Raw genomic sequence first — 26190 nt, 5'->3', positions numbered from 1 at the left:
GGTAGTAAGGCACTATGATAAAACTCTTCTGGAGGGGAATTTGGCAAGATGTAACAAAATTAAAAATATATTCACTTTTTGATTTAGGAGTCTCACTTGTAGGAATTTACCACGAAGATATACTCTCATCAGTATAAAAATATAATTGCATGAGGCTCTTTGTTGCATCATTATTTATAACTAGAGGCCCAATGCACGAAATTTGTGCACTCGGGGTGGGGGAGAGTGGGGGTCCCTCAGCCCAGCCTACAGCCCTCTCACAGTCCAGGAGCCCTCAGGGGGTGTCCGATTGACAGCTTAGACCCGCTCCCCCCGATGTCAGTCACAAGTAGTGGGTTTCCATGTATTCACATCTCTGGCTATGAATTGGGGTTTTCATGAGCCCCTCCTCAGGTTTGATAATTTGCTATATCGGCTTACAGAAAGAACCCAGGGAAATACTGTGATCAGTTCATTATGAAGGCTACAAATGATCAGCCATATAAAAAAGGTAAATAGGGTGAGGTCCAAAGGGTTCCAAACCAGGGAGTTTATGTCCCTTTGGTGTTTGGGATGCACCATCCTGTTGTCCTGTGGATGTGTTCACTAACCAGGAAGCTCTCCAGACCCTCTTGTTTAGGGTTTTTGTGGATGTTCCATTACATGGGCATACTTATTAAATGATTAGTCATTTAATCCCTAGCCCTTATCCCATCCCGGGAGGATGGAGGGTAAGGTTGAAGGTTCCCAGCTTCTTTTTAAAAAAATATGTTGTTATTGATTTTTAGAGAAAGAGGAAGGGAGTAGGATAGAGAGATAGAAATACTGATGAGAAAGAAACATCATCAATCAGTTGCCTCCTACTGGGGATCAAGGCCACAACCTGGGCATGTGCCCTGATCAGGCTTTGAACCGTGACCTCTTGGTTCCTGGGTTGATGCTCAGCCACTGAACCACACCGGTTGGGCCCCACCTTCTAATTATGGCTTGATCTTTCTGGTGAACTGCCCCCAGCCTGAAGACACTCCTATCACTCACAAAATTACAAGGGTTTTAGGAGCTTAGTGTCAGGAACTAGAGAAGAGACCAGATGTATTTTTCTTTTTTAGAGGAGAGGGATGTATAGTTCTTATATTGTTTAACTACACCATTGGGAAGTACCTCTGGAATATGTAGGGAAGTACCTATGGAATATGTAAAAAAGCAAACGATCCTAACTGTATTATTCAGTAGAATAATATAACCACACCAAAGAGGGAAAGGGTAAGAAATAACTCAAATAGACTTTGAACACAGTATTTTAACTCAGACTAAAGACAAAAAGAACTGCAAACAAATACTGAATTCTAGTTAAAAAAATTATTTTTATGGTAATACTAGTGGCCTAGTGCACAAATTAGTGCACATTGAAAGGAAATTAATTAGAAGAAATATTTTAATAACACTATTCACCCTTTCTCTGTAATAGAAGTGTCAACCAAATTCACGATCAACAATGATAGATCAAAACACACACGTGCGATTAGAGCCAGCGAGAGCTTAATATGTATCTCGCATGTGTGAGTCAACTTAGCCTTTTATATATATACTAGAGGCCCAGTGCACAAAAATTTGTGCACTCCGGGGGGAGGGGGGACCCCTCAGCCCGGCCTGTGCCCTCTCGCAGTCTGGAACCCCTCGGGAGATAACGACCTGCTGGCTTAGGCCTGCTCCCAGATAGCAGAGGGCAGGCCCAATCCCTAGGTGCAGCCCGTGGTCGGGCTCAGAGCAGGGCCGATTGGGGAGTTGGGGCGCCGCCCTTGTCATGCACAGAGCAAGGCGGATCGGGAGGTTGCAATGCCACCCTCAGTCACGCTCAGGGTAGGGCCGATTGGGGGGTTGGGGCACCGCCCCCTGTCACACTCAAGGCAGGGTCGATGGGCAGGTTGCGGCGCCACCCCCGTCATGCACAGAGCAGGGCCAATCAGGGGTTTGGGGCGCTGCCCCCTGTCACTCAAAGAGCAGGGCCCATCAGGGGGGTTGGGGCTCCGTACCCTGTCACACACAGAGCAGGGTCGATCAGGGGGTTGGGGCACTGCCCCCTGTCACTCAAAGAGCAGGGCCCATCAGGGGGGTTGGGGCTCCGTACCCTGTCACACACAGAGCAGGGTCGATCAGGGGGTTGGGGAGCTCCCCCCTGTCATGCACAGAGCAGGGCCCATCAGGGGGTTGGGGAGCTCTCCCATGTCACGCACAGGGTAGGGCAAATAGGGGAGTTGGGGCACCGCCCCCTGTCACACACAGAGCAGGGCAGATCAGGGGGTTGGGGCGCCACACCCTGTCACACTCAGGGCAGGGCCGATGGGGAGGTTATGGCTCTACCCCGTCACACACAGAGCAGGGCCCGTTGGGGGGAGGGGGGGCCACCACACCCTGTAACACAAAGAGCAGGGCCGTTCAGGGGGTTGGGGCACCACAGCCTGTCACATACAGAGCCACAGGGCAATCAGGAGGTTGGGGATATCAGGCACAGAGCAGGGCTGATCAGGGGGTTGGGGCGCCTTCTCCTGTCACGAACAGAGCAGGGCCGATAGGGAGGTTGTGGCCCCGCCCCCTGTCACACACACAGCTGCAGGGCGATCAGGGGCTTTGGGTGCTGCCCCCTGTCACGCTGATCCCGATGCCAGGAAGCATATTACTCTTTTACTATATAGGACAGAGGCCTGGTGCACGGGTGGGGGCCGGCTGGTTTGCCCTGAAGGGTGTCCTGGATCAGGGTGGGGGTCCCCACTGGGGTGCCTGGCCAGCCTGGGTGAGGGGATGGTGGCTGTTTGCAGCTGGTCACACACCCTTCAGGGTGGGGGTCCTCACTGGGGTGCCTGGCCAGTCTGGGTAAGGGGCTGAGGGCTGTTTTCAGACTGGCGGGTGACGGAAGCTCCCAACTGCTCCTTTTTTTCTTTTTTTTCTTTTTTAATTCTGGGCCAGCTTTAGCTTTGAGGCTTGGCTCCAGCTCTTAGGCCTCCGCTGCTGAAAGCAGGTTTCTGGCCTTCGTTTACCTTCTGTGTTTGAAACAATGTTGCGATCCTGCTGGCTGAAGCCCGGGACTAAAGCAGATTTCTGGGGTTTTGTTTAGCTTCTATATTTGTTACAGTGTTGCTTAGAGTGCAGCTGAGAGGCCGGCAAGGCTGGTGGGGAAGCTTGGCTTCCTCCGTCACTGAAGCAAGCAAGCAAGCCTCATGTTAGTTTCAAGCTGCCTGGCTGTCGGCCGCCATCTTGGTTGGCAGTTAATTTGCATATCTCACTGATTTGCCAATGGGAAGGGTAGCGGTCGTACGCTAATTACCCTGTTTCTCTTTTATTAGATAGGATAGAATAAACTTGCTTAACTAGACCTGCTTTCTGATTTAGCTAAACTTTTTCCAACCCAGTGAAGCACCGCAACTTCTTTTTCAGGTAATTGTCAGCAACACAGCAGTAAATATCAACACAAAGCAGATTATTGTTGTTGATCACTCAGGGAGAACAAAGGGTAAAATATTTAACTGCAGCAGTGTTTGACTATATTCTGTGCAGTAAGAAAACCTGAAGTCATTTTCAAGGTCCACCATTTCTTCTTTTCAGTCAGGTCAAGTTTCTAAGCTTTCTAAATCTTCGTTTTCTGGCTAATGAAAAGAAAATAGGATTCCACTGAGTCTCCTATCTACCTACTCCAGGACTTCTGTGAGGATCAAATGAGAGGAGGCATGGGAAAACGCTTCACAGACATTTGGTTACAGTGTAAAGTGTTTGCACCTGGCTATAAAGCAAGTCATGTTCCTGGGCTGACGAAACTGCAAGGAGGCTAGTCATCACTAGGGAGAGAAAGCCAGGCATTGCTACTTGATGTCATTCCCCGGATGAACGGAAGGACACTTAGCATATTAGCCTTTTATATAGGTAGATAGGATAGCAGTTTCAAAGCTACTTTTTGTATATTGTAGGACTGAGTGAACAAGTGAAATATATAGAGGATATTGTGAACCAGGTTTCTTACTGTTAGAGCAGCGGTTCTCAACCTGTGGGTCATGACCCCTTTGGCAGTTGAACAACCCTTTCACAGGGATTGCCTAAGACCATCCTGCATATCAGATATTTACATTACGATTCATAACAGTAGCAACAGTTATGAAGTGGCAATGAAAATAATTTTATGGTTGGGTCACAACATGACCCAACCATATTTAAAGGGCCAGAAGGTTGAGAACCACTGTGTTAGAGAATGGAGTTACAAATGGGATGGAGGAAGATTAGAATGAATTCTGTGGTGTTTAATTGGAATTGGAGGTATTAATATGAACTCATGGTTTTTAATATAGATGAAATAGATGTAGATATATGTGTGAATATTTATGTTTATATTTATGTTACTTTATTTTTGGAAGGGCTTAGAAGAAAGATACCCCAATAGCACAGAGCACTTCCAATAGTAAGATCTTGGTTCTAAGTACCATTCTCCACTAAGAAGAGCCAAGGCTCCTTGGAGAAATGTGTAATTTTAGTGCTGGAGCAGGGAACGGACCATATGAGCCTGAAGCATCTTGTGCCAGAAAATAAAGAATTGTTCAAAATGGTAGGAATATTTCAAAAGGACATAAGAGTTGGTTTGAAGGGGCTCTTGTTGGGCAAATCTGGGATAATATTAGCACAGCATCAAAATAAGTAGCAATAGTAACAGAATAGTCATGGAATAAAATGAGGATCAGTAGGTCCATATTGATATATAGTCATGCACTGCTTAACGGCAGGGATATGTTCTGAGAAACATTGTTAGGCAATTTTATCATCGTACAAACATCAGAGTACAGTTACACAAACCTAGGTGGTATAGCCTCCTGCACACCTAGGCTGTATGTTATATCCTCTCGCTCCTAGGCTACAAGCCTGAACAGCATGTTACTGTACAGAACAACATGAGATTAAATCAAAGCACAAGAGAAAACAATACAATCAAGATACACAGTGAACACAAAATGTATGAGACTGTGCCTGGGTAGCACAGAATATTATTTTACAACAAACTTTTTTTTATAAAAAAGAGTACAATCTAAAATAACAATATACTAAATACATATTAATAGTAACATAGTTATTTCCATTATCCGATATTATGTATTATACATGACTAGGGGCCCGGTGCACAAAATTCGTGCACTGGGTGTGGGGGAGGGGGGGAGTGTCCCTCAGCCTAGCCTGCCCCCTCTCACATACTGGGAGCCCTCAGGCTTTGACCCCCATCACCCTCCAACCGCAGGATTGGCCCCTTGCCAAGGCCTGACGCCTCTGACAGAGGTGTCAGGCCTGGGCAGGGGACCCTCATTTCCCCCCATCACTGGTTCTGCCCCCAGCCCCCTCCGATTGCTGGCTCTGCCCCTTGCCCAGGCCTGATGCCTCGGCCAGAGGCGTAGACCCCCATCACCCTCCGATCGTCTGATCGGCCCCTTGCCCAGGCCTGACGCCTCCGCCAGAGGTGTCAGGCTTGGACAGGGGACCCCCATCTCCCCCCGATCACTGGCTCTGACCCCCGCCCAGGCCTGAGGCCACTGGCCCAGGAATCATGCCTGGGCAGGGGACTCCCATCTCCCTCTGATCACTTGCTCCTCCCCCACGCCCAAGCCTGACGCCTCTGACCCAGGCTTCAGGCCTGGGCAAGGGGACCATCATATCCCCCCAATCCCCGGCTCCGCCCCCCTCAGCTCCCCGCGGTTGCAGGCTCCACCCCTGCCCAGGCCTAACGCCTCTGGCCTAGGCGTCCGGCCCGGGCAGCGGGGACCCGCAGTGGCAGCGGCCCCGCGATCGTGGGCTCCGCTTTAGGCCCAGGCAAGGGACCCCTAGCTCCCGGGACTGCCAGCTTCGACCGTGCCCAGCTCCCATCGCTGGCTCCACCCCTACTTCCTGCTATCACTGGCCAGGGCGGCAAAGGCGCCTGATTCTCCGATCATGGCTGGGGGGCAGGGCAAAGGCGGCCCTGGGGCCGCCTTTGCCCTGCCCCCCAGCTCTTAGCTCCCCCCTGGGTTTCCGATCACTGTCAGTGGCAGGGGGCTTCTTCCTGCTTTCCCTTTCGCCTCCCTGCATTGTGCCTACATATGCAAATTAGCCGCCATCTTTGTTGGCAGTTAACTGCCATCTTAGTTGGCAGTTAATTTGCATATAGCCCTGATTAGCCAATGAAAAGGGTAGCGCCGTATGCCAATTACCATTTTTCTCTTTTATTAGTGTAGATTGTATGTACTGTACTTTTATTCAGTTGGTAGGGCAGTAGGTTTGTTTACACCAGCATCACCACAAACATGTGAGTAATGTGCTGCGCTACAATGCTAGGCAACAGGAATTTTTCATCTCCATTATAATATTTCTTAGAATACCAACTAATAAATACAGAAGGGATGATGGAGTTATAAAACCACCATTTTATAATCATTATAGAAATAATTGATTCATCCAAGAACCATCAGTGGATGCTGAAACTAGTGGGTGAAAGTTTAATGAAGTATATAACACTTATCTAGCTTCAAAAGTATTCACCCACAAATTAGTTAAAGGGAAAAATAGTGACTATACAGTGAATTAACTTAGCAGACACCATCTTAATCAAGTGACCAAAGTTACTATCACCAGTAGTAAGGCAGATGCATCCTAACATCATGTTTCAAGAAGACACCTTACTTCTGTGGTCTTCCTGCCAAAGTACACAGTCTGAACAATTACGAAGAAGTATTAACAAAAACAAAATTAAGGAACATTCTGCAATATAACCAATCTGTACAAAAATGTCAAGGTAATGAGAGACAAAGGTTGAGAAACTATTCCCGGTTAAAAAGAGACATGACAACTAAATGTGTGATACTGTATTGGGTCCCAGATCAGGGAAAAAGGCAAAAAAACTATAGAGGACATTATTGGGACAATTGGCTAACTTGGAATATAGGTTGTGGTTTAGATAATAGTTTGTATAAATTTTTAATTTCTGGATTTTAATCAATGTACTGTAGCTATGTAAGAGAAAAATCCTGTATACCTCAGCAATTGTTGGAATTAATCTTAAGGAAATAGGATTGAACATGGGTGATAAAGTGAGAATACTAACTTATTCTTGCAGTGAATAGTTGCTATGAATAGTAGCAAAAATTGGAAATAAGGTTGCTTAAACAATTATGGAACATCATACAGTGAATTACCATGCAGCCCTTAAAATTATTGTAGGTCTATATTTACCCAGAAAGATGTTTCTAGTTAAATTAGTGAGACTTTTTGTTGTTGTTGTTGAATGAAACAGGACAACTCAGGCTGCCTTAAATATCTAGGGTAGATCATAGAAACAAAGGAACAAATGAGAAATCTCTAGAAAGGGGGAGAGAGCTCTGGGGAGCTCAACCCTGAACTTCAAGGACTTTTCTCCTTTCGAAGGCAGTGTCAGTAAGTGACTCAACTCTAGGACCTGTAGTTTTTTGATGCAGAGTTTACCCCATGCCCCAAAGGATCTGCTTGTTCCAGCCTTATAAGGGGTGCATTTATATATTACAGACAGGCTTTTAAGGATGGTTTGCATGGGGATTGGGCCCATTGCTCGAGGAGAACTAGGGAGTCACTTCATTTGTTACCTACCTCAGTGGGATTGTGTAAGAGAAAAAAAAATCAAAGCAGAATCCAAAATACTGTGTACAGTATGGTCTGATTTTGTAGAAATGTAAAGTGAGTTTGGGAGTAGGAGTAGAGAATCAAAAGTTCTGTCTAGTTATGTTAATTTTAAGATTCCAATTAGACATTCAGGTGGAGAGCTGAATTCTTTTGTGGCCAAAATGACGAACAAGTAACATCAGCCTTTATATTTTAACACAAATAATAAATAAAAATCACCTAAACATCCCCTTTTCTACCGTTGAGGCAGTGATAGGTCAGCCCACAGAAGTAAAATACTTTAAGAGCCAGGAGCTGATAAATGCAAATGTTTACTCTTTCAGATATTCACACAGAAGCCGTTCAGGCCGCACTGGCAAAGCATAAAGAACAAAAAATGGCTTTGCCCATGCCAACCAAAAGGCGGTCCACATTTGTCCAGTCTCCTGCGGATGCCTGCACGCCTCCTGGTAAGTTTGTCAGAATCTTTCCCTCTGACAGTTGCTACTTTGATGTTCCTGAGATAAGTTCTAGTCTTTCTTTCTGAGGTAGGAGCCAGAACTCTCCCCTCCTCATCAGAAGTGTATGAGGGTACACACTGGAGATCAGAGGTGTGTGAGAGTACCCACTGATGGGGGCTTGTTTTGGTTGTTGCATTGTAAACAGCACACAATAAGAGGCCTTAAGAGTAAAGCTATTAAAAAAAGATTTTTTCTCCTTCGGAATTTCTGGCATATTATTGCTATTCCTCCAAAATCATGTCATAAATATATACAGGCTAACACAGCTCTTCTCTGGTTAAATAGCTATTTTCATGGACATTCAAAATATGACCAATAGTCCTGTATTTCTCTAACAAATTTATACTCCTGATTCAGGTACTTTGTCTCTGTTACAGTCATAGGAGTAAGTAGACTTGGGGCAACATGTGTGTCATTAATGATGATGGGAGACAGTCAGGTAAAGTTGTAATAGGTCTGAAAACGTGTGTGTGTGAGTGTGAGTGTGTGTGTGTGAATATATTGTGTATACATTTACATATTTTTAAGAATCACTTTCTATAATAGGGTCATGAGATCAGTGGGAACCAAGTGTCTTCATCCCGTTCCTATTTCCCAGACAACTCTTACTCCCCCTAAAGTAAATGTAAGAATTACACTTTCATATTGGAGGCGCAGCTGGAACAACTTGAAGTTGTCTTGTCTATTCAGAATCTTTAAGTTTTTAAAAACTTAAGAAACGCGCTAACCGGTTTGGCTCAGTGGATAGAGCGTCGGCCTGTGGACTGAAGGGTCCCAGGTTCGATTCCAATCAAGGGCATGTACCTGGGTTGCTGGTACATCCCCAGTAGGGGGTGTGCAGGAGGCAGCTGGTCGATGTTTCTCTCTCATCGATGTTTCTGACTCTCTATCCCTCTCCTTTCCTCTCTGTAAAAAATCAATAAAATATATTAAAATAAATAAATAAATAAAAACTTAAAAAACTTTTTTTAGATGTCCCTACCAAAATCTCTGTATAGGCCTCTGAGGCTACAGATAGTAAATCTATTTTATTTTTATCCTTTTCTTTATTATTATTTTATTTTTTTATTAATTTCGGAGAGGGAGGGAGATATAGAAACATAAGTGATGAGAGAGAATCATTGACTGGCTGCCTCCTGCATCAAGGTGGCAACCTGGGCATGTGCCCTGACGAGGAATCAAACTGTGATCTCCTGGTTCATAGGTCAGCACTCAACCACTGAGCCACACTGGCCAGCCAGTAAATCTATTTTAGAACCTCAATGTAGTTAGTGTCTGTGTCCCTGAAATCTTTAGGTAAAAGATTTCCCAGTTTTGTTTTGATCTAAACTACTTACTGTGTCTCTTGGGGAGATTCCCAGGAAGGTTGCTTTGTTGTGGTTGATTTTGATTCACAGCTGTCAAGTTGAGCTGTTCACACTTGATCCTAATCTCTGGTCCATGTTCATATTAATAAGTTTTCTCCTAGGTTTTGACTAACTTCTCAGAGCATTTGGGTATGCTGTGGGCTCATTAATTGTGTGTGCTTTTTTTTTTTTTCTTTACATCTGTGGTGTCAGTATGTTTGAAAGAGAAATAGCTTTGTGGCTTCAAGTGTTTCTCAAAACGAAATTCAGGATACCTCTAGCCGAGCATCACAATAAGACATTTTGTGTCTATAGTGATGCATACTTCCAACCCACTCCTTCGAAATCTTGGATGGTTTCCCTCCCGCATTCATACGGCAGTTGGATTCTCAGGGACAAAGGGGGCTCTCAGTTGTGACTGTTCCTTGTTGGCAGATTGTGCTACAGCGCAGCTGAGGGTTCAGTAGTAGTAAATGGCAAAGGGTAGAGAGCAATGTGACTCTTAGTTCTTAGAAACAATCCTCTCCAGAACTGTATTAAAGAAATGCAGTTTCAGAGTAAATAGTCTGCTCTCATGGCCTTGGGTTAAATGTGAGAGTGCAGCAGAGGATCTTGCGAATGCTCGAATGCTCGGAAGAAATGGAAACCTTTTTTATCCCCTTTTACAAAAGTCACTGCCTGAGGGGAATTTACCAACCCTAGAAACAAATCTCGGCTGTTTGTGGCTGAATGAGACCATAGTCCTTTGGAATTCATGTATTTCTAAATCCGAATGTTCCACTCTGTCTACAGCCTTAAAGATGTGCTTTATGTTCTTGATCACCTTACATGTTTTTGTTTTTGTATTTAAAGTTCCTGCACCTGGAATTTAGTTGATCCTATGTACTCAAGTAATCTCTAGCAGGTAATCATTACAACACAGTATCATATGCTGCACTAAACATTCATAAAATGTTACTTCATGCTTTTTAACATTAAAAAGGATAGTACCCTATACATTTTTCCATGAAAAAATTACATGGAGTTTATTCCTGCCTAATGAATCAGTCCTAATTGGAACAAAAACATATTTCAGGAAACTGTCAATTCACCTTACATGTTTTAATAATTGCATGATTGTAAAGATTCAGTCCTCTCTCCTAAGACCTTTAAATGGTTTCCTATTCATTTATTTCCTCTTCTGGGGATGGCTGAAAATAGCATATGCAAACTCTTTATGTGCTCTTAGGGGCATTGTTACGGGAACCCCAATGTTTCTCCTTGAGTCCACCTGCCTGCAAGCATTGGCCCAAAAAAATGCATGAGCAGAAGCTTTCAGTACAGAACGAAAAGTAGAAAGAGAGAGAGAGAGAGAGAGAGAGAGAGAGAGAGAGAGAGAGAGAGAGAGAGAAACATCAATGATGAGAGAGAATCATTGATCGGCTGCCTCCTGCATGCCCCACGCTGGGGATCGAGCCTGCAACCCAGGCATGTGCCCTGACCTGGAATCAAACCATGACCTCCTGGTTCATAGGTTGACACTCAACCACTGAGCCAAGCTGGGCAGGCGAAATAAAAATAGTTTAATATTTAATTGACCAGTCCAGATATGGAGAGCTAATGCTAAAGATCTGATGGCGTGTAGTTTACAGATTATATAGGGCAAAATCACAAAACACCATGGATTTAGGGGTTGGGGAGCTGATTGGTCAGAGGTGAGGTAAGGGTAATGAATCATTTCTTCAGGTCTTGAGGACAGTTCCGAGATTTCGGTGTCATGGGAAAGTAACCAGGGGTCTTTCTATATTAAGGCTCAGGAACTAAAACATAACTTGGGTTGAGATGTTATCTTTAGCCTAGCAGAGGTCCAGACCATGTGACCATGGTCCAGCTACTGTCTACTGATACCTTGAGTGGTGGTGGTGGTGAGGTGCTGATTAGAGGGAAAGGCTAGGTCTATGAGAGAGAGAGAGAGAAAAAAGAAGAGGAGGAGGAGGAGGAGGAGGAAGAGGAGGAGAAAAGAAAGGGGAGGGGAGGGGAGGGAATATGAATGAATTTCCAGAGCTAGAATTTAAAACTAAATTTAATCAAAATCATAAGGACCCTTGGTTTCAACATCAGTGTTTTCAAATAGAAGATGAATTCTCCCCTCCATAGTGATTTCTCACAGTTCCCACATGGAGCTAGATCTTGATGCTCTCAGTTTACAATTACACACATGCCTAGCACAAATACTGTGAGGGGACGTGGGAAGACCTGTGTCATAAGGCGTCTGTTAGCACCTTTCAGTTTAGAGGATGGAATTTGCTGTTCCCAAGTTAGGGTTCAGAATCCATTCTCTCCAAGCTTCTGAGAGCCAGTTAGAGACTTAGCTGTCGCCTATTCCTGTTGCAGTTTAAAGCCCTGTCACTGTCTTCCGGACTAACCCAGGGATGGCAGGTAGATTTTATCTTGCATATCTACTCTGGTATCCCTTGAAACAATGGTAGTTAGAAGAATATCGAGTCTTCACACAAGGACGGGGAGGAAGAAGAGAATTGACATTAAATATTGCTTGTTAAAGGCTATATCAAAAAAACACAGGTTCTGGGCAGCTATAAAAAATGAACTTGCTTTGACTTTGTTTCTAGAAAAGTTGTGCCACTCCTGAAGGGGAAAATTAATCTCAAATTTCATCGTATTTTAGTCACATTTTTCTTTTTGCATTAAGAGGTCACAGTACACATCACTCAGGTCAAGAATGTTTGAGCGGTCAGTGCCCTCACTCTGATGTGCTGTCCAGTGTGAACCTAGTTGTGGGATACCTGCTTGAGTGCATTAGCCAGTCAGCTTGTTTGAGGGGCCCCTCAGCACATAAAATTAGAATTACCGACTTGATGACAATTTAGAGCTAGTTGGGAGAGGGATTTAATAAAAAGGATTTAAGGAGAAAATATGGTAAATAGTTGGAATGGGAAATAATTTGCCTTTCATTTATAAATCATTCTCAAATAGTAAAGTGTCAGTCAACCTAAAATTTACTGATTGATACGTACACTGAATTCTATTTTGTGGACTGAAACATTTAAATTCTCCAAGTTGGTAGCACCCCATGGTACTTTTAGTGTCTGTGTCCTTTTAAACTGCTTGAATCACTGCCATCCAGTTCCCTTTATGTGCTGAAATCATTTACCAATGTCATGAGACAATTACCTCAGCTCTTTCTTTGTGGAGGTTCTTTGTGTAAAACTATTACTCATTCATACGAATAAACACAATATAAAAACCGCAGCATATGTTTTTCCCCTCTAAGCTTTTTCTGCACCCAGGTGGACTTACCCTACACTGCATTGAGGGTACCAGGATGGTCAAATAAATCACAACATGACCCCAAAACACAGTAAGCTATTTCGACTGGCGTGGGTAGAAACTAAGCTTCAATTTAGAGGTCTAGTCTCACATCGGGCCCTGCTTGAAAGTGACTGTCGCAGTGGTTCAGACAAGGAGAATCTTACCGCTGTGCTTCTCTGACGGGGGGACAGACTGGAATATTGTTATACTTTAACATGCTTTGACAGTGCTTTATGGAATTACAGTATGTTATGGTGCATAAAAGACTTCCATGTACCTGTGGCTGTCCTGCCCCTTCGCTCCTCATGAGCATCTATGAGGCAGGAAGGGCAGATTTCTTTAGAGCAAGGAAAGAAGCAGGTTCAGTCACTTACCTCAGGTCAAACAGCAATTAAGCCTCAGACTTTGTTTTGAATGTACTCCAGTGTGAACCTAGTTCTTGACTTTGTTTTTCACTCTACTAATGCCTCATGCTTGGGAAATCTTTCTTTACTTAATAGATATTCATGTGTGCATGGTACTGGGATGGGGATTATTCTAAACAAATTGAATAACTATTGCCTTCTGAGAACATATAGCCCAAAATACACATCAGTCAGTTAATTTGAACTTAAAAGAGATAACCGGTCAGAATTACCAAGTTGGGGAGCTTTTTTCTAAATATTTTAATTTGTTCAAAACCACATGATAAACAGAGCAGGCAAATCAGACCTCTATAAATATGCTCTAATAAATTTGGATCATTTTAATAGCATACTTTCATTATTAGTAAGGGTTACCAGCAACAGTTCACAATTACTTGGGAAGCTAGTAAAACTCAATATTCTTTAACCCAAAGCACAATAAAAACCCACTCGAACAGATTGAATTCATTGATTTCAATAGCTAATTGTAAAATTTAAGGTTTGCCAATAAAAGTAATTTCATAGTTACCATTTATTGTGTACCCTTTGTATACTAGTGAAAGGGCTAAAGTACTTAACTTTTTTTTTTTTCCATTTTCAGTTCTCGATGATCCTCTATCCCATTTTACAGATGAGAAAACAGGTTCATAGGTTCTATAAATTGCCTAACTTCTGTTTCTAGCTGTGTAATCAATTAGATAACCTGAAAACTCCTAGAAATTGGGGGAAGAAAACATACCTTTAGAAGTGCTAGATAAAATAAAACCAGCTTCATTTTAAATAACATACAGGAGCAAGAGAAAGATACCGAAAATCAGAAGGGTGAGATGGGGGACACTTGGCTCCCCTGGGAGAAGGGAGGCAGTAAAGTAGTGATCTAAGTTTTAGTTACCATAAAGGGTAGAAAAGATAAAACCTTGGACCTATATAAGGTTGGAGGCTTATATCTCCACCAGAAGAATGAGTTTGAAAAAGTTAAACTGCCAGCAAAAGAAGATGTTGTCATGAAAGCTTGACTTGTACCTGGCCTTGGGATGATAGAGGCAGGCACCTTCCCTAAGTACTTGTGGTCAGTGGGTACAGGATTTAAGTTTCACCGTTGTATCTGATCTGCTGAGAACTAACATAAAGGCTGGTCATAACCCTCGGGCACACACGCAACCTCGGCTTAGGAGCTTGGGATTCCCACAGCTATAGACCCGCTGAATGTGAGCAAACCATCCAAAAATAGAAACACTCACCGTGAGAGAGAATTCATAGAAGAACAACAAACAGAAGAATTAAGACCCCTAAGAACAGAGCACGCCCACGCCTCCCCCACCCCCTTCTTCCCCCACAGGCATGCATCCCCTAAACTCTAAGGGACCTCATAAGGTTTGTAATCAGGTCAGCAATGAGTGGTAGCAGTTCATCCGGGCAAACCCCTGAACCTGTCCCCAAGGGCCCCTTTTCTCTGACTCCTTAGTGAGCCAAAGCAGCCCAGCCTAGGCTCATTGTTCCAGCTCTTCCTTGTTTCACTGTCCTCAGCTATAATGAACGTCCTTTAAAATTTACCTGGACTCATGTTGTGAACTTTTTCCTGCACGAAGTCAAGAACCTACACAGTGTGGCTGGCCCTCCTCAGGGCCAGTTGTAACAGTTAGTCATTGCCGGTCTTGTAACAGTTAGTCATTGCCGGTCCTGGCATCCCCATCCATCAGGTTTTGCTGCTTTTCTGGGCCTGGAGCTGAAATAAAATTAAGGCCTAGATATTATCTCTAAGGAGGAAAGGTCAGGGGGTCTCCACCGCATGATTAGGGGAGGAAAGGCCACCCTGCAGGCCAGGGCTGTGCCAGTTTTGCCCGTTGCTAAGCACCTGGGGCTTTCTGCCCTGGTGATCTTCTGTATCTGGCTGTAAATTGCTAGGTCAGTTTGTTCAGCTATCTGTCTCAGGATTCCCATTCCACTTGCCAAGGAATTTTCCTGGTTTCTTCTCTCCTGCCCCAGGGAGAGGCCATATGGAGGTGAACCAAAGCACCCCAGCCTGCAGCCAGCACCAAGGCCCCAGATAGGGGAGGCTGTCCTGTGTACTCCAGCAGCCACTCAGCACCCTAGCAATTTAGCACAGGAAACAGATTAACCATACCCACCAGAGCAAAACTGAGCAATAAATGACTGAAAACAGTTTTTAAGCCTCTGAGTTGGGGGGTAGTTTGTATACACAGCAAAGACAACTTTAAGAGACACAAAGCGCAAAGTGATTAGATTATGCTAATTACTGGTATTGTTGAGTTCTAAAAGCCCATGGCCGCCTCCTCCACTTCCCCTAGCCCAGATGTGAGGCTCCTTTTACTCCAGCAGGCCTGGGACAAAAAAAAAAAAAAAAAGACCCCTAAGAACAGCTCTTAGTGCAGAGCTGAGATTGAAGTCCAGATCAGTCAGACTTTTAAAGCCCATTTTCTAAACCACTTGGTATATTGCCTCTCATTCTACCATATTGTCAGTAAATATTTTCTGGTAATTTTGGAGCTCTAACAATCGCATGTTTTGAGCTAACTTTCAAATAGGCAGTAAGTGGGGGGGGATCTGTCACCCACTATTATTTGTAATATTGATTAGTTTTATAAACTTTTTTTCATAGATATGGAGAAATATCTAGAAAAATGACCCTGGAGTAATTATTTATAGCGAGTACACCTTTTCTCAGAAGTATCCCAGTTTGGATTTTAATGGTCAGGCACCTCATGGACCTCTTGCTAATTAATTAGGCTCTTGGTAGTGATTTTCAGTCCCAGCCAGCTCTCTGTGCAGAGACAGATTATTGTGGGATGTGAAAATCCCTTCAGTAGTTCTGAAAGTCTCCCTAACACTTGTCTGGTGAATCAGCATGCACCCACTTTGGGTTTGGTGCTCAATTAAGTTGCTCAGGATTGTTGCCCATGGTAGTTTCAGATTGGCCTGCTTCCAGAATTAACCTTTTCATTTTCTCTTCCATATATATTTTTATTCCTTGGCTGTCTCCTCTTGGGTTTCTAAAAATTTTTCCCTAAACTTTAAACTTTTTCCTTGCCTACAGAGAAACTTTCTTTGCCTCAGGTTGTGTAGACTGACTTCCAGATTGCCATTCTCTCACCAAGGTGTCAGTTTCACAATTTTTAAAATTAGTTTTTATAGCTTTACTAAATTGTAATAGATGTAAACAGCACATAGTTAAAGAATATTTCTGGCCCAGAAACACATGAAGTCATCACCACGATTAAGATAAGCCCCCCAAGTTTCTTCATGATCCCTTTGTAACCCCCTCTCCCCATCCTTGTGAGGTAACCGCTGATCTGTGTTCTATCACTACATTAGTCTGCATTTTCTAGAATTTTATATAAATAGAATCATACAGTTGTACTTCTTTATGGGGATTTGGGGGGAAGGTTTGGCTTCTTTTACTCAGTGTAATTATTTTGAGATTCATTCACTTTGTGTGTATCAGTACTGTAGTTTATTCCTTTTTGCTGTTGATTAGTATCCCATCATATACATACACCACAATTTACTCATTCAGTTGTTGATGGATATTTGGGTTGTTTCCTTTTTTTAAAATTTTTTTTATTGATTTCAGAGAAGAAGGGATAGGGAGAGAGAGAGAGCGAGAGAGAGAAAGAGAAACATCAATGATGAGAGAAAAATCATTGATTGCCTGCTGCCTGCATGCCCCACACGGGGCATTGAATGCACAACCTGGGGGCATTTCCTGACTAAGAATCGAACTGTGACCTCCTGGTTCCAGGTCAATGCTCAACCACTGAGCCATGCCAGCTGGACTGTTTCCTATTTTTAGTTATCTACACTAATAAAAGACAAACATGCAAATTGACCATACCTTCGCTGCACCTTAAGCCATGCCCACCAGCCAATCAGAGCGACTATATGCAAATTAACCCAACCAAGGTGGTGCCTGGCAGCCACGGAGCTGGAGCAAGCAGGAGGCTTGGTTGCCCCAATGATGGAGGAAGCCAAGCTTCCCGCCTGCCACGGCCCGGCTCTGAGCTCCACTCAAAGCAACAAAGTTTCAATTATAGAAGGTAAATAAACCCCAGATACCTGCTTTCAGCAGGCCGTGGCCATGGAGCTGGAGCGAACAGGAGGCTTGGGTTGCCCCTGGCGATAGAGGAAGCCAAGCTTGCCTCCTGCCCTCCCTGGCTGGCTCTGAGCTCCTCTCAAGGCTACAAAGTTTCAATTATAGAAGGTAAATAAATCCCAGAATAAAAAAAGAAAAGAAGAAAAGGAGAGGCTGGGAGCTTCTGATGCCCGGGGTGGGGGGGCAGGGGGGGGGCCTTGGCCAGCCTGAAAACAGCCCTCAGCCCCTCACCCAGACTGGCCAGGGACCCCAGTGGGGACCCCCCACCCTAAAAGGGGCTTGACCAGCCTGCAAACAGCCCTCAGCCCCTCACCCAGGCTGGCCAGGCACCCCAGTGGGGACCCCCACCCTATCCGGGACACCCTTCAGGGCAAACCAGCCAGCCTCCACCCATGCACCAGGCCTCTATCCTATATAATAAAAGGGTAATATGCAAATTGACCCTAACAGCAGAATGACTGGGAATGACTGGTCACTATGACACACACTGACCACCAGGGGGCAGATGCTCAATGCAGGAGCTGCCCCCTGGTGATCAGTGCGCTCCCACAGGGGGAACTCTGCTCAGCCATAAGCCAGGCTGATGGCTGCCAGCACAGCGGTGGTGGTTGGAGCCTCTCCTGCCTCCTTAGCAGCACTAAGGATGTCCAACTGCAGCTTAGGTCTGCTCCCTACTGGTAAGTGGACATCCCCTGAGGGCTGCCAGGCTGCCAGAGGGATGTCTGACTGCCAGCTTGGGCCCGATCCCCCAGGGAGCGGGCCTAAGCCAGCAGGTGGACATCCTCCTAGGGGTCCCAGACTGCAAGAGGGCATAGGCCGGGCCGAGGGACCCCCCCGAGTGCACAAATTTTTGTGCACCGGGCCTCTAGTTACAAATAAAATTCCTATTAACATCTATGTACAAGTCCTTGTATAGGTTTGCTTTCATCTCTCAGGAGTGGAGTGGATATGGTGGGTGTTTAAATTCAATTTATAAATTAAATTTATTAATTAATAAACACTTTTAGATATAATAAATATATTTTCCACCAAGAAGAGGGAAGTCATTTCCACACATGGCTAAAGACTGAAAATACTACAGTAGTTAAGAACAGTTAGTAAACTCAGGGCTTTTCTTTCCTTAGAATGTTCGTTTCCTAATTGGTTATAAATGGAGGTTAGACTTCTGGTGATCAGTATTAAATGATGCTGTGTTAAGCCCTAACCAGTTTGGCTCAGTGGATAGAGCGTCGGTCTGCGGACTGAAGGGTCCTGGGTTCGATTCCAGTCAAGTGCATGTACCTGGGTTGCGGGCTCATCCCCGGTAGAGGGTGTGCAGGAGGCAGCTGATCGATGTTTCTCTCATCGATGTTTCTAACTCTATATCCCTCTCCCTTCCTCTCTTTAAAAAAAATCAATAAAATATATATTTTTTTAAAAGTGATGCTGTGTTAAAATCATATCAGTTACAAACTGAAGGGCAAACTATGTTTTCAAAATTGTCTTGTGTTGTGTAGATGTACTCATCATATACAAGAGCTTAGGTAAGGGACTTTAGTTATAACAGATAAACATTTGTGAGTTCATGTTCAACCAGAGCAGAATCAATGGGAAAGTGATAGCTTTATTTCTATTAATATTCATTTAATCTTCCCTGAATTTCTATTAATTCATTGCAATTTTCTGGGTGACAGGATTGTTGATCAACCGAACAGTGGAATGACCGGACACTATGACACACACTGACCACCAAGGGGCAGATGCTCAACGTAGGAGCTGCCGCCTGGTGGTCAGTGTGCTCCCACAGGGGGAGTGCTGCTCAGCTAGAAACCCGGTTCATAGCTGGTGAGCGCAGCCTCTCCCGCCTCCGCGGCAGTGCTAAGGATGTCTGACTGCCAGCTTAGGCCCGCTCCCCTAAGCCATCAGTCAGACATTCCCCAAGGGCTCTTGGACTGCAAGAGGGTGCAGGCCAGGCTGAGGGCCTCTCCCCCCGCTCCCGAGTGCATGAATTTCATGCACCAGGCCTCTAGTATAAATATATTTTAATTGACTTTTAGAGAGAGTGGGAGGGTGAGGGAGAGGGAGAGAGAACATCAATCAGCTGCCTCCTGCATGCCCCCTACTGGGGATTAAGCCCCAAACCTTGGGGCATGTACCTTGACCAGGAATCAAACCAACAAGCTTTTGGTGCAAGGACGATGCTCAACCAACTGAGCAACACCAGCCAGGGAAACATAAATATTTAAGGGAGCTCGTTTTTATTTTTAAAAAGATACAGTCTCAGAGAAGTGCTTATATTTCGTGTGAGGTAACATAGGGTGGGTTATTCTGGGAGGAAAAGGAGACCTAATGTGTATTTTCCACCTGCTATTGTGCTGTCACTGCTGGGGCTGCTTTCTGGGTATGGACTCATTTCATTGGCCTACCACTGCAGTTTGCATAAAAGCCAGTTTTCTTAGCACGTCTTACACTGCCCTTAGCAACCCAGTGCTGTTCACTTGTCCACCCTCATCTTTCTTCACTACCGATTTTGCATCCTGTGCTGCAGCAGGTCTAATTTCTTTCAGATCTTCAAAGATTGTTTCTGTCCCTTCCCAGCTTTCCCTCTACCCGGCACTTCTTTCTCCCCAACTTTTTGCTTCTCATAACTAATTGCTCATCTTTTTATATCGATCAAACTAGTGAAGTGCTTAGTAGTATTTATTGAATGGCTGAACAGCCAGGCTTCTCAGATGGGTAATTTTACCCACATGTCACAAAGCTAGTAAGGGGTGGACCCCAGAGATCACATGGAAGACCGACACCAGAGCCATGTTTTCCCCACTAAACTATGCCAAGCCGCCTACAGTCGTGGTCACTAAACACTCTGAGGAGGACTGCAGGCCAATGAGGAAATTGAATTGAAACAATATACCTAATTACATAATTAATTCAATATAGAAACATAAGCCAGTTTTCCATAAACTTAATCATGAAAATACTGCCTTTACTATCTTTTGAAAATTGGGTTATTCTGATTTTAGACTTATACAGATTAAAATAAATGATTCAGTGAAGATAGCCTCAGTATCTAGTGGAGTTTATGGGATCCAGAGATCTATTATCTGTACCCTAAAAATACTTTATTCTAAGGGTCAGGTTCACCTGTCCCAGCCCCCCTCCCCCCTTTTCTTTAGCATATTTGCAAAGTTAGAAATCTGTCTCCCAACGTACAGCTGAAATGTTAGAATAATTTCTGGAAGTTATGCAAAATGCTTTCCTTAAAACATGACAGATGCTATTATGTTTCTTTATATTTTCCTTTAATCCTCCTTTTGCATTATAGATCTCTTTGCCCTTTAAAGAACCTCGTTGTTTATCACTTTGAGGTCTGGTCACTGTCTACCTCTCCAGCCTCACCTGGTGCCCCTTATCTCCTCAAAGTCTTTGCTCCATTTACATAGAAGTCCTTGAAATCCCAACTGGATTGGTGTCCCTGGAGTGAAACCCTTTGCTTACCCCATTTCTTAGCATCTGTTGTATTCCTGTGGAACAGTCTGAGGCTGTGTGTCTCTCATGTGCTAGACTGTAAGCCTTTTCAGGGCCCTTCCTGTCTCATAAGAACTCGTACATCTCAAGGTCCCCCGAACCTGATATAGTTCCTGGCATGTATAGTGATTATGTAGTACATTGTAAAAAAACACATCACAAAACAAAACAGTCTTGGGCCTCATATCTTCTTCAATATGAGGTAATAATTTGGAGGTAGTCCAGAGCAGAAAGCAAGGATAAACTTTCTCTCTTGCTCTGGACTTGCAGAATTTGACTTCTAGATTAAATTAGTCTTTTGTGGTTCATATTTCCATTGTCGGTACTTGCAGTGTTATCTCTTTACTTCTTTGAGCCAAAGTAGAACATGGACCTACAGTTTCACCTGAATTATAGGAAAGAACTCAACAGGACTAATCACATAACATTTAATTTTTAAAAAAATGAATGAAATTCAATCCACAGGCCATAAATTATAACCTCTAAAATCATTTAAAGGGTTTGTCTCACATCAGACCAAATGCCCCTCAATTTGTGTGCCTCATCAGCTTGGAGCCCTGGAACAAATCCCTGACTTCTGCTGCCCTTGGCTATCCTATATTTGGTTGATTTTTTTTTTTTTTCAATATGCTTTTCTAATTTAGGCCTTATTTTTCTCAAGTCAGGGCCAGGCTAAATACAGACATCAGTGAATTTCTCACAGTTCTCCTCTGAGAATTAAGGAGAGAAACACAGATCAGTGCCCTCTCCTGTCATGTTTGGAAAGCTTACCTGTGCCAAGTGACCAGCTGTCTTTTTCTGCTGAAACCACGAATGCCTTGAGGCGCTAAGCATTCTTTCTTATTCCACATCAGTTCCCCAGCCTCTCACTGACACTTAAGTTGTTGTTAATTAAAATAAGTTTTTATATCTCCCTATCAAGATTATTTCCTTTTAAGTAAACATTAATTAATAAGTACTTGTTGAGCCCTAGCCGGTTTGGCTCAGTGGATAGAGCATCAGCCTGTGGACTGAAAGCTACCAGGTTCGATTCCGGTCAAGGGCATGTACCTTGGTTGCAGGCACATCCCCAGTGGGAGGTGTGCAGGAGGCAGCTGATCGATGTTTCTAACTCTCTGTCCCTCACCTTTCCTCTCTGTAAAAAGTCAATAAAATAAATATTTAAAAATAAATAAATAAAACATATAACCCACTGAGATGAACATAACTCAGTAAACATTCATTTAAAAAAAAAGTACTTGTTGAAATCAGTGTAGCATCTGATCATAGGGCTCTATCATTAAGAGATTGAGCACTTCAGAATTATTTGAACATAAGTAAGATAAGCCAAAGAACATAGATATTGATTAAACGCAGATCAGAAAAATAGTGAAGTTTAAATGTTCTAAATGGGTTTTTAGAAAATAACTTAAAGTTACCTATAGATTTAGACTTTTATTTTTACAGGCTTTGGTCCGTAGACCTTTCCTTGTGATTCTGGAGAAGCTTGCCATATTAGTTTACCTTAAGAATGCGAATGTTTTGCTGGTGTCAAAATTGAATGTATGATCAATGAGCAAAAAGTGAAAGGTCTCTGTTCTAGGCAGGATCGAGAACAACTTTTTTTCTAATTCCACACAGACACGTCTTCGGCCTCCGAGGATGAGGGCTCTCTGAGACGCCAAGCTGCGCTCTCTGCTGCCTTACAACAGAGCTTACAGAATGCGGAGTCCTGGATCAACCGCTCAATTCAGGGATCGTCCACTTCTTCATCCGCATCTTCTACGCTGTCCCATGGAGAGGTCAAAGGAACCAGTGGGTCTCTAGCTGATGTATTTGCCAATACTCGAATAGGTAGGAGCTGGGTCTACCCAAGAAGCCCAAATCATATACCATTTGGCTCCCAGTATTCAGAAAAGAGTTCATGATCTGTATTAGGTTTTTCAGAGTGGCCTAAAAAGTAGAATCAGAAAGAACATGGCAGTTAATGAAGCAAAGAAGGAAACACCAGCAATACATTTGTCTGCATTTTTGTGCATAGTATTGCCCACCTGAAGCCATAGCTATTTCCATAAGCAATACTCAAGCTGCAAGATATAACACCAGTCTTAGCAAGGGTTTATCCCTGTTGAAGAATATTCCATTTGATCAAAGGTGTTAAAATATTAACATCTTAGATTTTTCCCAGGATTATTATCTATGTTCTCTCAAACAAAAACCATTGAACCTGAGTTTCAGTCAGGCCCTTTGTCTTTAGCGTGAAGACTGGATTTATGGTCCTTGCTGCTGTGTTATTGCTACAACTGGAGTGTGCAGCCCGAGGATGGGACTCTGTGAGCTGCTACGTGTTGCCTATGCACCTGTATGGTGTGTATGTAGCTTTTGCTTGGCTCTGCTTTATGTTCTTTTGTGTGTGTTTCTAAAGAGTTTGTGACATCTGCAAACAAAGATACAGCTCAGTTCTCTGCTTTTGCTTAATTGGTTGGTACACACACTAAGTGAAGTATATGAACATCATATCATGTGTCTGTTATACTTTTCTCTTTTTTCTAGACAATCAGTGTCTTAATTTTCTTATCAGTGACCTTTTTATCACCTTATATATATTGTTATTTTATTTTTTCAACGTATAAGAGGAAACTTATTTAGAAAGTTACAGGGCAAAAGAAAAGGGTCCTTGGAGCTTAAGAGAGAGAAGAGTAAAGGGGAGCGGGAAGGTGTGGGTATTCTCCCAGGAGGGAGATTGCACCTGTATTATTTTATTAAATAAAAAGAAAAACTTGGAAAAATTTTAATTCGAACCAATAATTTTTAACGACAATAGCTACTTGAGGGTATGATTGACTACATTTAAAAGCCAAGTGCCAATAGCACTGATTTGTCCTGCACTCTTAACCCTGCCCTGTAACTCACGGGACCTCCCAAAGCAGCTACAGGTGAGCGTCTCACTGCCTCTTCTATTTGGAAGAGGCAGCAACAGTCCTGATGGGTCAGGTTTTATTTTCACATTGGTCTAAAAGAGAACAATTTTATCTAACATTATTACCTTTTGCATGTTTGCTTTAAAAGAAGTAATTAACGTTTCGATAGAAAAATGTGAAAATACTGATAAAAGAAAAGTAAAATAATTTAGAAACCTACTTTTCCATGGATAACACTTTAGTATTATTACTTTATCATATATCCTTCTAGACTTTATTTGCATACAAGTATGTAGGTTTTATTTTTACTAAAATGAAATTGCACTAAACAACATTCATAATCAGCTTTTCTTATCACAAACATCTATTATATCATTAATATAGAATTATACTATTATTTTTTTTTTTATGGTTTCAAAATATGCCACTGTATGGCCATGTCCTGGTTTATTTAGCCCTTCCCCAATCTTGGACATTTAAGTATTATACATTTTTTTGCTAATATAAAAAGTGTTGGGGTGAACATTCATGAACACAGAACTTTGTGCAGTTGCCTGATTATGTCTTTAGGATGTATTTCTATAATAAAAATGCAGGTTTTTAACACTTGTTACCACACTATCCTACAGAAGAGATTTACTGCAATATACTTGTGCTAGTACTATATTTATTATTTATTTATTTATAGTTAGTACTATATTTAAAACTTTGAAAACTATTAAACTAGTAATTATAGACGTTTGGGACATAGAGACCTTACTTTCGAATTGATTTTAGAAATTATTTGTATTATTATTTTTTCCCTGTTTATAGTTTTGAGTGGCTTTTTACTATTCTTGTGAATTGTATATTTTACTTCTTCTAATTTCGTTTTTTTACTTCTCCAGATGTTTTCTTCTTCTACATTTTTGTAACACATCCCTGTTGAATGACTCTCTTCCAATTTATGACATTCAGTTCCTTTATATTAAGAACCCATACATGAAGCAGAGTACAGTAACACTAACCATGCTTACAGCAAGGGAAGAACCTGGTCTGTAACTAGTAGATCCAAGTTACCTATGGGTCGATTAATAAAAATTAAAAGTAGACCTATCTGTTTTTCTTCATCTGGAAACTCGAGTGATCTGACCCATTCTCAAGATACTATTTCTGTCTTCAATGGAAGAAGAAATATTACAGATAAACCAACATAAATATGAAGAAATGCTCAACAGACTAGAATATTAGTAGCTATATAATCATACTCACTTGGTTTCATTTTGAAGTCATTTATAATTTTTATTTTATTTAGGATTATTTTTATGTAATATTGGTTCCCTACTAGTCTTTCTACATAGAAAAGCATGTTTTTGAGTAACATTTGTTAGAGGATTTGATCTTACTAAGACTACTCGAGTTTTTTTTTAATAATTTGGGAAAGCTCATAAGCCCTGGCTTAACCTGTTGCGCTCTCATTATATCTTGCTGGTAGAATTTGATTTCACAGGTTGTTTTGCAAGAGCTCATTCCCATAGTTTTCTTCCTTGCTAAAAACAAAGCAAAACAAAACAAACAAACAAAAAGATTTAAAAATTCTTTATTTTACTGCGAATGTAATATAATTCTAAATTTTGTTTTCTCCCCTCTTAGAGAATTTTTCTGCTCCCCCTGACGTCACTACAACTACCTCTTCATCATCATCATCCTCAATACGCCCAGCAAATATTGATCTGCCCCCCTCCGGGATAGTTAAAGGCATGCACAAAGGATCCAACAGGTCCAGCCTTATGGATACAGCTGATGGTAGGGAGCTTTTATGGAGTAGAAATGCAGTAGCACAAGTCATCCTGAGCACATTCTGTTCAGCAGCCTGCACTGTGGCCACACTGACACTTGTTCAGACTTAGTCTGTACTCTCAAAAGATACTTTGGACAAAAAATTCAATATGTAAAAAGAAAAGAATGCCATAAGAGAAAAGGGAGAGTAGGTGAAATCTTTAAGCAATATATTAATAATAGCACCATATTTATTCTTCGTTGTCAAAACTTGTCATGGACATATTTCTATTTATTTGTCCCAGTTGAAATAGGATGAGACTGTGGGAAAAGGCCAAAAATCATTAGAAATAAAAACTCCTGAGAGAATTGATGAACTAAAATATCCCTGAAATCAATTAATTTTAACTTACCGCTTTTTCCCTTATAGGTGTTCCGGTCAGTAGCAGAGTATCCACAAAAATCCAACAGCTTCTCAACACTCTGAAACGACCCAAAAGGCCTCCCTTAAAAGAATTTTTTGTGGATGACTCTGAAGAAATTGTGGAAGGTAGTAGTACTAGTACCATAAACAAACATTTCTTAAGCAATTACTACATGTCAGGTACTATAGGATTTAAGGATAAGCAAGGCATCATTTTGGGTTGAACGAGTTTATAGTTTTCTGCTCTTTTCCCCTAAGGATAATTTATATTTTAGATCTCAGATGAAAAATAGGAAGGG

General features: G+C 42.5%; 1 protein-coding gene across 2 annotated transcripts in view; it reads left to right on the top strand.

Moving 5' to 3' along the window:
* Positions 1-26190, top strand: part of DIP2B (disco interacting protein 2 homolog B) — a 238357-nt gene that overhangs the window by 149938 nt on the left and 62229 nt on the right. Inside the window, exons 4-7 of one of the 2 annotated variants that reach the window (XM_081082637.1) lie at positions 7956-8081; positions 22430-22642; positions 25342-25494; positions 25898-26020. In XM_081082637.1, the coding sequence (XP_080938763.1) occupies positions 7956-8081; positions 22430-22642; positions 25342-25494; positions 25898-26020 (615 nt within the window). The remainder of the gene's footprint in view (positions 1-7955; positions 8082-22429; positions 22643-25341; positions 25495-25897; positions 26021-26190) is intronic. The other variant, XM_081082638.1, reaches the window with a different exon arrangement.

Source organism: Myotis nattereri, assembly GCF_964212035.1.
Source record: "Myotis nattereri genome assembly, chromosome: 2".
Classification (NCBI taxonomy): Eukaryota; Metazoa; Chordata; class Mammalia; order Chiroptera; family Vespertilionidae; genus Myotis; species Myotis nattereri.
This window is presented reverse-complemented; position numbering and strand designations above follow the sequence as displayed.